General features: G+C 38.0%; 1 protein-coding gene and 1 long non-coding RNA gene across 2 annotated transcripts in view; one reads left to right on the forward strand and one right to left on the reverse strand.

Annotated features, from left to right (window-relative positions):
• The first annotated feature begins 1,760 nt into the window (after nt 1-1,760).
• Nucleotides 1,761-7,693, forward strand: LOC135102593 (uncharacterized). Its single transcript, XR_010269696.1, has 4 exons — nt 1,761-1,983; nt 4,971-5,173; nt 6,165-6,206; nt 6,957-7,693. It is a non-coding gene; the product is annotated as an uncharacterized LOC135102593 (long non-coding RNA).
• Nucleotides 7,694-8,018: 325 nt separating this feature from the next.
• Nucleotides 8,019-14,632, reverse strand: part of LOC135102895 (probable cytochrome P450 CYP44) — a 12,467-nt gene continuing 5,853 nt past the window's right edge. Inside the window, exons 7-10 of the mRNA XM_064008522.1 lie at nt 11,281-11,391; nt 10,890-11,009; nt 9,740-10,003; nt 8,019-8,480 (exon numbers count right to left, since the gene is read on the reverse strand). Coding sequence (XP_063864592.1) covers nt 8,367-8,480; nt 9,740-10,003; nt 10,890-11,009; nt 11,281-11,391 — 609 coding nt within the window. The 3' untranslated portion in view covers nt 8,019-8,366. The remainder of the gene's footprint in view (nt 8,481-9,739; nt 10,004-10,889; nt 11,010-11,280; nt 11,392-14,632) is intronic.

Here is a 14,632-nt window from a genome sequence, read left to right on the forward strand (position 1 = left end):
CATCTGCTTATTAAGTTTTCTAGCTATATGCTACAAAGTTATGCTGTAAACCAGTGGAAAACACTGAAGAAATATTTTACAGAAAACAAGAGGCAATTTAGTTCCTAGGATGTTTAACCTTTCTATATATGTTGAAGGAAAATCTCAGTAGTAGTAGTAGTAGTAGTAGTAGTAGTAGTAGTAGTAGTAGTAGTAGTGGAGTATGGGAAAATCATTATCGTTACACCTGAAATATTCATACTCACGTTTTCAATATCAAGGAACTTTGCGTAGCCTTGAAACGCACTGCCGAGACTAAACAAACACCTGACTAATTAACTATGTACGAGTCTACAGGAATTGCACTGGTAGTAGTAGTAGTAGTAGTAGTAGTAGTAGTAGTAGTAGTAGTAGCATCAGCAGTAGCTGTGGTAGTAGTAGTAGGAGGAGGAGGAGACGTTCTAACAGTAGTAAAACCCGTTTCAGACTGCTTCCTTCTTCAAGAGAGTCGTCTCCCATTCAGACACTCGTCACAGACTGCTATCTTTGTCAGGAGGGTCTTTTTCTCCTTCCCAGATACTTCTTAGATTGCTACCTTCATTAGGAGGGTTGTCTCACATTCAAACATTTGTCAAAGACTGCTGCTTTCGTCAGGAGAGTATTTCTCCTCTTCCCAGATACGTCTTAGATTGCTACCTTTGTCAGGAGTCTTTTTCCTTTTCCAGACACGTCTTAGATTGATACCTTTGTCAATAGGTTTTTTCACCCCTTCTCAGACACTTTTTGATTGGTACCGTAGTCGGGAGGGTGGTCTTCCAAACACGCTTCTCAGACTTTTTTTTTTTTCCAGGAGAGTTTCTTCCACTGCTGAGCCCTCAGAGCCCTCCCTTCCTCAGAAGAGTCTTCTCCACTTGCCTCAGATGTTACAGTTTGGTGGGGTACTAGTTGAGCTTGGTGTGTTTTATTTCTCTGATAGCCTTATTGCATAATGATCGCTAGTGCGGTAGTGGGCACAGTCTTTCTGTTGCATGAGTGTGTGTGATGTGTGGTGCCCTGTCTGGGCCGCCCCGTGTAGGACTGTAGATAGATAGCCTACTACTACTATTGTGTGTGTGTGCGTGTGTGTGTGTGGCGGCCATCACAACAACAGCAGTAGGCAGCTCCCTATTTATTTTATTTTTTTTGTGGTAAGAGGCGCTATTTGGCCCTATTTTATCTTTTCCCACCCGAAAACCCCGGTTTCCCACTAGGTCCCAAACTTTGTAGGAGGTAGGTGCCGAAAAAATAAATAAATAAATAGGAAATGAAGCCGCGCGACTCTTCTTAATATTTACTGAAATCTGTGTTTTTGGTGTGTACTGAAAGGGAATCTGTTTTAAGAGGTGTTTTGGAAGGAATTGTGTGTGTGTGTGTGTGTGTGTGTGTGTGTGTGTGTGTGTGTGTGTGTGTGTTTGGAAGAAAATTGTATGTTTTCTGTGTCTTGGAAGAAAATTGTGTTTTTTGGGTGTTTTGGAAGGATATTGTATGTATAAGAGTGTTTTGAAAGGAAATTGTGTTTTTGGAGTGTTTTGGGAGGGATAGGGATGTTTTTTTCAGAATTATATATATATATATATATATATATATATATATATATATATATATATATATATATATATATATATATATATATATATATATATATATATATATATATATATATATATATATATAAAATCCTAGGTGTTTTGGAGCGGGAAATTGTGCTTCTGGGTGTTTTGGGGATTGTATATTTGTGTTTTTCTTTATCCCGCCCCACACAGACAGACCTCGCCGCACCCGCCCTTGACGCCATCTTCCTTTGAGGACTGCCGCTCCACGCCGCCTGCTTATCTGAGGCGACGGGCCGAGGGGCGCCACTACCTGTCTTGGCCTCACGTGTTGGGAAGAGTTAGCCCCATACCTGCTGTTTTGAAAGTGCTGAAGAGGGAGAGACTGACCCTACACCTGCTTGTCAGCCCGCAGGTGTGTATTGGGGGTTTGGGGGGTTGGGGTGTGGATGTTGGTTTTGTTTGTTTTTCATTTTATTTCTCAAATGAAATGGCATTTGCTTATCTAAACACTACTGAAAACGATTTGAAGGTAACTACATAATTATCTCATAATACTAGTTTTGATTTATTTGCAGGGAAAGAATCAATTGCCCATTTCGTAAGGACAATAATTATTATGAGCATATATATTATGTTACAGTGAAGAATACATGCTTCATTTTAATTTTGTGATGCACCTTTTTTGTAAGGAAATAAATCAACAAGGAGTTTGTCATAATGAAGAAAATATACCTGAATTTAATTTGATGAAGCACATATTATATGATAATTGAGTCATTTTCATGATAAAAATGTACGGTCATCTGTTGTAAAAACCTCCTTTTTGAGCAAAGTAGAGATTTTTTTTTTTCATTATGATTATGATGTACAGAAAAGCAGTCACAGAGTTTACAGACAGAAATTGTATTACTGCATCTGTTACTCTGGAAGGGATGCTTGCTCTGGGACGCTGTGTCAGTGTTCTGAGTTGTGTTCCCATGTTGATCATCACTCTCATAAATAAAGTAGTGGGAAAGGCGAGATCAATAGAATGTTACTTAGTCAGTTAGCACAGACTAAGCTACAATTGAGCTATATCCACTGAATAAATTTTGAAATAGAGAATTGGTAGACTGGAGCGTGCAACAATGAGATGCATGAGTCCCCAAATGGAGAATCTGAACATAGACTAAACTAAAAAAAAAAAAAAGTGTCCTAACTGTTTGTGTGCTACAGCCAGAGGTGACTCCAAAGAGCTCCTCCCTGTCACTGTCAAGCCATGAGGCAAGACTGAGGCAGCAAAGCAAGAAGGTGGGCAGGAGAGATTGCTGGAAGGTCACCAAACACCAGCAGGGTTAGGAGACTGAGGACAAGGCACTGTGGAACACTGAGAACACTGAGGGGCAGAGCAGCAAAGCAAAGAGTGCTGCTGCCATGGCCAGCGAGACATAGGGATGCAGAGAAGTGGAGGCTATGGGACTAGAGAACCAGGGCGAGGTGTCTCCGGAGGAGCATGATGACTGCAGTGATGGCAAGGCCTGCTGCCCTGACTCCCATGATGCTGAGGTGGTCAGGCTTGCCCATGACAAGGCTGCCATTTGGATCAAGGAGGAACCATCAGACACTAAGTTCCACATCTCCCTAAGAGGATTTAAGCCAAACCTGCAGGTGAAGGAGAAATGGAGAATGAGTCTGGAGATACCCTGAGGCAGCTCTTTGGCCTGGGAACTGTGGCAGGGGCTGGGATGGTGCATGGGGACACAAGTGTGGTCTGTACTGGTGAGAATACTCAACTCACTACCCATGTGGATGTTGATTTGCATCCAAGACCAACTCAGCCATCTCAGATGTGTTTCTTTATCCTTCTCATCTGTCAAGACTCATTGTATTCAGGGATACTCATTAACCTCCATTTTCTTTATTCCTGTTTATTCTCCTCACCTGTTGAGTTTCAATTCAGGTATACTCATTAATCTCTGCTTTGTTCACATCAATCATTTGTTCACCTTCTCTGATGCTTGCCCTCCACCTTTGTCTATCCTCCTCGCCTGTTGAGTTCACGTCACTCATTTATTCACCTTTTCCGATGTTTGTCCTTCACCTTCCCACCATATTGTGATGCTTGAGGAGAAGAGAGTGGCTGCCACCATGCCAGAGCCAAAGAAAGAGGAGGAGGAGAAGGTCCCCTAATGGAAATGGTGGAGGCAGTTTAGGTGGACTTGGAGATGTAGATGCAGAAGATAAGGAGTGGATGGACCCTTGCCAGCAGCAGCAGCAGCAGCAGCAGGTTAACGCCGGCAGTTACTCAGTATGGGATGCTGCCAAGAATGAGAGGTGCATGGTAGCAGAGAAACTGTTCAGCATGCTGGCACAGCTTCTGGCCATAACCCGCATGATCCTCAACAAGCCGGCCATCGACACTACCTGTCCCTGTGGCCGCACCTGCAGCCAAGAACAGGATGTGCTGCACAGCATGGCTTGGGCAACACTCTCACAGCCTGGTGGGGAGGAGTCCCAGTAGCAGCAGGAGTTCCCGCACCAGCAGGCTGGTGCAGACCTGCAGCTCTAGCATGGCAGGCCTCGAGAGTCCCAGTAGCCAGGCTGGCCTGCCCTCCCAGCCAAGAAGGTCATGTTGGAGGCTGAGGAGCCATTAAAAAGTGTCCATTATGAATGGATAAACCCTTTGCATCTCAAGAAAACTCAGTACTAGTAGTAGTATTAGTAGTAGTAGCAGTAGTGGGAAAGGTTATGTTATGTCTGCAAATCATTTGTGTGTGTGTGTGTGTGTGTGTGTGTGTGTGTGTGTGTGTGTGTGTGTGTGTGTGTGTGTGTGTGTATGTTGTTAGCAATGTGAATGTGTCAGGAGTAGTAGTAGTAGTAGTAGTAGTAGTAAATTATTATTTTTATTGTTATTGTTACTACTATTACTACTACTACTACTACTACTACTACTACTACTACTACTACTATTACTACTATTACTACTATGACTACTACTACTACTACTACTACTACTACTACTACTACTACTACTACTACTACTATTAGGAATATCTTGAATTTTGTTCACATTATCATACAAAAACATATTCCACTGTAGTGGAAGTTACTGAGATTTTCAAGGTGTTTTCATGGTTTCAATGTTAGTTTAATGTTTTTATATGTTTAACAGACTCCAGTGGAAGTTAATGGAGTTTTCAAGGCATTTTTTTATGATTCCAGAGATAGTTTAATAGGCTGTAATGGAAATTACTGGGGTTTTCAAGAGTGTTTCCATGATTACAGGTATAGCTTAACGGGTTGTAGTGGAAGTTATTGGGGTTTCAATGATTCCAGGGATAGTTTAATAGGCTGTAGTGTAAGTTACCTCACTTGGCTCTCACCTTTCACATCCTCTCTCATCCCTCCCTTTCCCTCTAGGTCACCCTGCTATCTGTGCCTTTGTCACCCATTGGGTCAAACACAGCATGGCCGAGTCCATCTATCACAGGGTCCTGATGTCTTCCCATCACCTTTGACCAGCCAAGGACCTGCACACTCCTGGCCAGAAGGGGTGAGGCTGTTGTCCTTCACTGGGAGGTCTTAGCAGTGGAAGCCATCATGGAAGTTATAGAGGATGAGAGGTGAGCATGGTGCAGAGTGTGTTAAGGGGGTCATGGTTTCTCATAGAGGTTTTTGCTTGGCAGTGTCTTGAAGTTATCATGCTTGTGGTAGTCTCAGATGGGTGTTGCTAAGGGGGTCATGATTTGTCATGGGAATTTCTGCCTGGAGGTGTATGGAAGTCCTTATGCTTATAGTACTCTGTGCTGCATTTGTTAACCTAAAGGAATTATTGTTTATCATAAGGGTTTCTGCTTAAATGTGTCGTCAAGTGCTTGATTTGGTCTCAGATGAGTGTGTTAAGGGAATCATGATTTGTCATAGGGGTTTTTGCCTGGAGGTATCCTGAAGTCATTGTTTGTGGTAGTCTGGGTTTGGTATGTTGACTTAAGGGAAGGGCAAAAAGAAGAAGAGCAAACTTGGTATTATTCAGTGCTTCAAAAATTCAATTCCTCCACCTATCAACTTGACACAACATTCCAGATAACTATCCCCTCTTCTTCACTGACACTGAACATCTTTTGCATCCCTTCTACACTGAGTATCCTTGGTCTGTCCTTTATGTATTATCTAAAACTGGAAACTTCACTTCTCAGTTCTAGCTAAAACAGCTTATATGAAGTTTGGCATTCTGAGTCATCTCTGCTGGTTTTTCTCATCCCCCAGCGGCTAACTCTGTTCAGGGGCCTTATCCATCCATGTATGGAATATGCCTCACATGTATGGGGAGGAAGTGTTCCACTCATACACCTCAGGTTTGGTTTCTTATTTGCATAGTTGAAGACCTTGTTGTTTGGTTTGATTATTTGGAGTTTGTCTCTCAGTTCAACTTTCTTATATCCTCTCAAATATCTAGCCCCCTAGCTAGTGTTTTAAGATTGTAGAGTGTGTATAGAGGTATGGCCAGTGTATTAAGGACTACTAATTGATTGCTTTTGTTGCAAGTGAGAATGTAGGTAGTTGTTAAGACTGTAAGAGTGTTTTAAGAAAGAGTCCCTTGTTTTTTTGTTGCAGGATCAGAATGATGGTTGGTGCAGCACACATCACAACTGTAAGGTATTTTGGTCATTATCAAGGTGTTCAAGATGCTGTCCTGTTTGTTATCAAGGTGTTAAATTGTTCTATGTCATGCAGCTGTCACTTGGTCACAACACAGTCCTAGCGGTACAACACAGTGCCATTTGTTTTCCCCGAGTCCATTCTTCCTGTCATGATGTTTTTCCCTGAGTCCATTCTTCTCTATAATACCGACGGAAAGATGAAGGAGGGGTATAATATATTATTTAATCTGTAAAGTTCTATATTCTGTTTCCCTAAGTATGGGGATATATCATTTGAAAATCCCCCAGTGTTGTTTCCCTCCATTTCTTTCCTCCTATCCTCCTCTCTCTCTCTCTCTCTCTCTCTCTCTCTCTCTCTCTCTCTCTCTCTCTCTCTCTCTCTCTCTCTCTCTTGAAGTCAGTTCTACCTCAAAGAGTCTCTAGACAAAAGGCAAACTCAGAACCAGGCAAAACAGTACAAGACACCTCACCACACAGAACTTAACTTTACTACTACTACTACTACTACTACTACTACTACTACTAAAAATAACAACCATAATAATTATTCCCCTTTAACCTAACTTGTCCAGTAAATTCTTTTTCTTTTTCTTCTATTCTTCCTTTTAACCTAACCAAACCTAACATACTTTCACTACTACTTCCCCTCAAACCTAACTTAATCTATCCAGTATAATTCTCTTTCTTCTTCATCTTCTATTCATCCTCCTAACTTAACCTTACCTAACATAACCTAATCTTGCAGGTCCTAGTGAGCACATCCTCGCACACCATTCACACACTGTTCATGTCACCAGTAAGGGACTCAAGAGGATTAATTCTTACAGCTATGGCAACTACTTTGTGCATGTCACTGGAGGGATGTATCATTTTCAAAGCCCCCTGTTGTTTTCCCTATAGTCCTTGAGGCTCCATATTTTCTTTACCTTGTGGATATATCATTTGCAAAGCCCACTATGTTTTTTTTTTTTTTTTTTATACCTTCCTCCTCTTCACCCCTCCTTTCCTCCCTCTCTTTCCACTACACCCAACATTACTTTCAGACACACCCCTCCAGCCCTTCATCTGTCCAGCATAGGGTACAGCATTACTCATGCCACAACACCACATACAGAAACTGGAGTATGACTTAGATTACTCTTGGTAACAAACAAACACACAACTGCTATTAGAAACTCATATTGCCTGCCAGAGAACAATACAAATATGGTATTCAGTAACTGACATTATTAAGCATAAAAATACAAAAATATTCACAATAATACAACCCTACCCTGAAGGAATGAAAGAAATAATAATTTGTTATTACTAAATATTAAGTTTTATACCAGTCATTAAATAGGAATTCATCTATTCTATTTAATTACTTGGTGTAAACATAAAACTAAATGGTCCTTCCATTATTGTATAACTAAATTCTGTTGCATGTTCCCAGTTGTTGGAGAAGCTTAGCTGTTTTATAGATTTTGTTTTAAACAATAAGCCCATGTGTTTGAATATCCTTTGGCTCAAGTTCTGAGACATGAAAGGAATGTGTGGCCAAACAGTCAGGATACATGAAAAAGCACACTTTGACCTTAACCAACAGGCCAAGAAGCAATGTTCAAGCACATGTGTGTGTGTGTGTGTGTGTGTGTGTGTGTGTGTGTGTGTGTGTGTGTGTGTGTGTGTATATATATATATATATATATATATATATATATATATATATATATATATATATATATATATATATATATATATATATATATATATATATATATATATATATATATATATATATATAAAGGATAAAGAGATCTAGCTCTCTTTATCCTTTATATATACATGGTATTAAATACCAGTAATTTTGTATATGCCTCTCAGCCATGGCAGTTTCCGTGTACAATTTCACCCTTAAGTACACACATGGATGTAAGCATAGAGATGGATGGCATTTGCTGTGCCATCTATTAAAATACTGAAAACTTCAAGGAACAAGTGATCACAGCATTCTGCTAAGTTTCCCTGTTGTACAGAATTTTCTTGAAATGACTGTGGGCAGCTCTAGCAAGTCCATTCAGTTCATCATGAGCTTGGACAGTGGAATTAACTGTAAAAATCTGTTCACAACATGACACATTTCTGCTGAAAAATCAAAGATATGTTACCTAGTCTAGTGCGGTATGAAGACGATAGCCAGAGGGGTGTCCGGCATCATGTTGAGCCTCATCACTTGTCCAACAACCTTCCCTGGGTGAGCCAACTCCATTTTGTAGGACTTGACAAGCTGCAACAGATATATATGAATAATAACTATATCTGCTAAAAATAGTGGAACTGACATTGATTATTATGCTTTTAACACCTCAGTTAATTGACAGGCTAGAAAAAAATATATATGATAAACAAATGAAGTATGGATATAGAGTTTTAATGACAAATTGCTATTGCTTTGTTGTCTGAGAAATATGTTAGGATAGAAATAGAGCAAGTGAATACGACTATTGAGTGAGTGAGGAGACTAAAATTTTTGGTACAGATGTTGATAAAACACAAAATTTATAAGTATAAAACTCGTAAAACGCCTTTAACACTCACAAATGGAGTAACTTTTGGTGCTCTGTTAGCCTACCAAGCACTGTTCTTGTTTACTTGCTCCATTTCCATCACAACATATTCTACAGAACACAGCAACTGTAATTTGCCAATATAACTCCAAACAGAAGTTGATGAATAAAATATATAAAATACCTGGAAGATGTTTTGATGCTTTCAACTCACTATAATAGTACACATGTGCAGTGGCATCATCCATGAGAAATTTTGAACAGGGAGCAAATTGGCACAACGATGCCTCTAGGCCGGGTATGAATAAATAAATAAAGGTTTGAGGTCAGGGAGGAACAGTCAGTTTTGAGTGGAGGGGCATTCCACACCTGTTGTATTTTGTTGTACCTAGACAGGGTGGAATCAAAAGCTTTTCATCTCATCAACTCCTCTAGCTGACTGTCTTCAGCCTCTTTCTCACTGCTTCAATGTTGCATCTCTTGCTTTCTTCTACCACTGTTTTCATGCTAACTACTCTTCTGAACTTGCTAATTGCATACCTCCCCTCCTTCCGCAACCCTGCTGCACAAGACCTTCTTCTTTCTCTCACCCCTATTCTGTCCACCACTCTAATCAAAGAGTTAACCAGTATTCTCAATCATTCATCCCTTTCTCTGGTGAACTGGAATTCCCTGCATGCTTCTGTATTTCTACCTTCCTATGACTTGAACTCTTTCAAGAGGGAGGTTCAAGAGACTTATCCTTCAATTTTTGACTACCGTTTTGTATCCTATTCAGTGATCCTTTTTTTTTTCCCCCTTTGACTGGTCTCCCTCCTACACACAAAAAAATATATATATACTGATGGAAAGCAGCACAAAATGTGATTCCATCACCCTTATAACTACCTAGACACCAAAAGGAGGATACCTTCATGCCAAACTAGCACAAAGAAAACGGTACCAGCCGATACAATCTTTTCTCCCTCCCATCACTTGCCTGTATGAGAGCCAGAAAAATTTCCTGTTCTGCCAGACGCCTGCCAGGACACATTCGGGCCCCATGACCAAAGGCCACTACAGTATAGGGATCAATCTTTTCTCCAATTGCCTTGTTCTCAACATCTGAGGACATAGACAATACATCAGTTGTGTTCAATGCACTGCCACGTTTCTTGAGCCAGCGATCAGGCTTGAAGGTCTCAGGCTCCGGAAAGATTTGTGGGTCGTAACATGCAACATTAGGTGGCGAAACGACGAAGGTCTGTAGGAGGAAGATTGAAATTTGAGAATAAATCATCAAATCAAGTTAAAATGTGTTGTGATTTTTTTTTTCATACTCTTACACATAAATTTTAATTCAACGAATACTGTACTTCATGTATCCATGGCTGAGGCACACCTATAGAGGAATTACATTTATTTTCTACCCTTCTGTGCTTTGAAATATGTTGGAATTCCCTATTTTTAAGTTAATTTGATTATTGTTTTCCATAGTTCAAACATATTTTGTACAGATATTGCTGCTTCTATCGTTCATTCAAACCCCAATATTTCTACATAGACATTCAAAGTATCTTACATAATAGTTGCACACTACATTGTACCTGCTCAAAATGTACTATTTATTAAGTTTGGTTGCATGTGGTTCTTGCATTATTGCAATATGCTACATGGAAAGTCTTTACCGTGATGTCTAAACTCTAAAACTGTCAGACAGGAGCAAAAATTGTGAACAGGGCCTTTTTCTTATTTACTTTTTTTTTTTCTAAATGATGATATCCATTATCATCACTATCATCATTATCATCATTATCTCCATCATAATGTCTAATATATATATATATATATATATATATATATATATATATATATATATATATATATATATATATATATATATATATATATATATATATATATATATATATATATATATATATATATATATATATATATATATATATATATATACTTTGCCTCGCAAAGAAAATCGAATCAGCTATTCTAAAAGAGTAGACATTAAGGCAAATCACGATTGTCTACATACAACGTTGAAAAAAAAAAGTGAATGCCAGGTATTTCTTCTTTGACGATTTATTACAGATAAGTGATATCTTAATTTCATAGTGTTGTAATACAATACTCACCCCAGCGGGCACACAGTAGCCGGATATTATCGTGTCTTCCTGAATAACCCTGCTGCGAGCGGCAGCGGAGGGACGCAACCGAAGTGTTTCCTGCACCACAGCCCGCAGGTATGGCAGACCCTACGGATACATTGATCATTGAGGTGTGTGTGTGTGTGTGTGTGTGTGTGTGTGGAGAAGAGGATAAATTTTGTGGTTAGTATTATAGACAAATGAGTGCATGGCATGACTGAATAGTTACGATTCAAGAGGTGTTTCAATTGATATTGGCTGTGGGAGTTATAGTGAAATAATAGATCACAAAAGGACAGCGAATTTTGTCTGATACGCTGAGTGTGGCGTACATGAAAAACATGGATCTTGGCTGGGCTAAGTGTGGCGTGGGACATACCTGAAGAGTGTGGATCTCGGGCTGGACGTGCTGTACCTCTTTCAGCAGCTTGTCCTGAACGGCAGGGTGGCCCGCCAGAAAGTAAAGACAGAACCCAAGAGTGGTGGCGGTCTGTGGGAGAAACTCTTTTGTGTGTGTGTGTGTGTGTGTGTGTGTATATATATATATATATATATATATATATATATATATATATATATATATATATATATATATATATATATATATATATATATATATATATATATATATATATATATATATATATATATATATATATATATATATATATATATATATATATATATATAGTGTGTGTGTGTGTGTGTGCGTGTCTGGGTGGGTGAGTATGTGCATAGATATGTATGTGAAGGGAGAGGTGTAGGTGCGGGTGTGAGTAAATTCTTATGTAATCCTAAAACTCTGGTTTTGTATCAAGGGAAATATGCATTATTGCCCAACCAAAAACTGTGTAAGAGTTTCTGTGAGTGTCGGCAGGAGGTGGAAGAGCACGAGCGGCTAGGCTGTACAAGTGTGAACGGTTACATAATATTGGTTTGTAATTTTTGGTACGACCCAATGTACCTCGGTGTATACAAAACTTGTATGTAAATTTTAGTGTATTTATAGGTTTCACTTACTTATTGCTATATGTGTCAGTAATCCACAGTGATGTAGCACTGTGCCTTTGGACGCACCCGTGCACTGTTCAGTTTCAGTGCCATACCACCGTACATCACTATTAAATATGGGTATGCATAAATTAGTACGTGGTGAAGCTGATACATGACCGCTTTGTTCCTTTCAGTTCTCTCTCTCTCTCTCTCTCTCTCTCTCTCTCTCTCTCTCTCTCTCTCTCTCTCTCTCTCTCTCTCTCTCTCTCTCTCTCTCTCTCTCTCTCTCTGTGTGTGTGTGTGTGTGTGTGTGTGTGTGTGTGTGTGTGTGTGTGTGTGTGTTCACAAATCGACAAATCTTCACTGTATTTTCTTATCTAAGACTCCCCTTGTTGCATTTAATTTTCTGACCCTATCCCTCACATGATTTGCTTTTCCAGGCGCAAGCTTTCCATAATACATATCACGATAATCAAGATGAAAGAGTGAGGTGACAGCCCTCCTTCCCTCTGGGCTGGTGACAGCCCTCCTTCCCTCCTTTTCCTCTAGGGAAAGGAAGGAAGGGAAACAGGAGCGTCGGGCACTCGACAACAGTCAATATAAAGGGGCAGTCCTGGTGCTTATTTCCGAGAAACTACAACTCTGGGATTAGCGCACATGACAATTAGATATTAATATAAAAAAAGATAAAAGTCTGCTTTGAGAGGGACTGATGGTAAACAGTGTACCTAGCCCCACACCTGCAGTTGCTATCCATTCCCAGTGCCAGCATATCTCTGTTTTGGTGCTCTTATTAATATTCCTATATGTGATAAGCATAGGATGTTTCTGATAGTTACGGGATGCAAATTTTGTAAACGCATTGACATAAGCCCAAATCCTGCCGCTTGATGATTTTGCTATTACAGTTACACGATTTGTAAAAACACTAGATTTGGCATAGGGGGCGGGGGCTGTTGCACTAAAGATGCCTCCTTGAAGAGAGAGAGAGAGAGAGAGAGAGGTGAAAAAAATATTTTTCTCAGATGACAGAAATCGTAATTATACGACTTGAGTAAATTTATACTAAATGAGACCAAATTTAAGAAGGAAAATTCAATGTAGCTTACTAAATACAAGATTTATACGAGATACTGAGGGGTTTATATATATATATATATATATATATATATATATATATATATATATATATATATATATATATATATATATATATATATATATATATATATATATATATATATATATATATATATATATATATATATATATATATATATATATATATATATATATACATATATATATACATATATATATACATATATATATATATATATATATATATATATATATATATATATATATATATATATATATATATATATATATATATATATATATATATATATATATATATACATATATATATATATATATATGTATATATATATATATATATTATATATATATATATATATATATATATATATATATATATATATATATATATATATATATATATATATATATATATATATATATATATATATATATATATATATATATATATATATATATATATATATATATATATATATATATATATATATATATATATATATGCTATAAAAACTAAGTGTATTACTGAAGGTATATGCATTTTATAGATATGGTATTGCATCATATAATCAAATATTCCATCATCATTTTAAAACATTCAAGTTAAAAGAAATATTCTTATGAAGTGTGCGAGACCTTATATAATTGAATACTTATAGACTCCCATCCATCCACTACCCCATCATCCTGGCCACTCCTACCCTCTGTGTTTCCACCCATCCACCGTAAACACACCGTCATTCTAAGTTCCTCTTGCCAGTACGCGTTCACTTCGTGCATTCTACGTAAAGCATTATCGAATTTTAAACAACAATAACAACAAAAATTAATGGAGAGTATAGAAAATGACAAACTTTAAGGGTTGAATGATGTTAGAAACATGTAGAAGAATATGTTATGTTCTAATTTCCTTAATTATTATTTTCTTTTTTTCTAGAATTCCATCTTCCTAGTGTCAAACCTTATAGCAAAACGCTCAGATACATTTCGTGCAATCCTGTTGCTGGTTAAAGTGAAGCACTGAAGCCAGTAAATATTTAGATTAGCGACTTTAGTGAGAAAATGTTAGTATTGTATCTCATTACTTTCTGATACATCCAGCATGTGTCACATCCTTGTAGAACAGATCTTGTTCGCAAGGAAATGTTTACATTTGGTTTTAAAAGCCTATCACAACAGCTGGTGACATAAGGACATTATTAAAAAAAAACAACAAATAAATAAAGATATCACGACAGGAATTCAATAAATACGTCAGGGCACTCCTCTGGAATGATCGTGCGCATTCCTTTCCGTCCTCAGCGTTTTGAACATACTCCCTTTCAGAGTTCACCCGCTTGTAAAATCCAAAGACATGTGGAAGAATTTAATATGAAAACCTCATGACAGGTATCCCGCTGTAAAAACTAGGCTTACAACTACAAAAAGTGGCCAAGGAATACAGCACAGTAACAAGGTTGCATACTATGAAACTCCTCTACATCATCATACCTGACGTGCACACTGGGCTGAAAAAAAAAAAAAAAAAAACAAGGACTCCAAACATGGCCACTTACAAATGAATGGTGAACCGGTCCGTAAAATTTTCTCTATCAAGTTTGCAATAGAAATCTTCA

The sequence above is a fragment of the Scylla paramamosain genome, chromosome 8, assembly GCF_035594125.1.
Source record: "Scylla paramamosain isolate STU-SP2022 chromosome 8, ASM3559412v1, whole genome shotgun sequence".
NCBI lineage: Eukaryota > Metazoa > Arthropoda > Malacostraca > Decapoda > Portunidae > Scylla > Scylla paramamosain.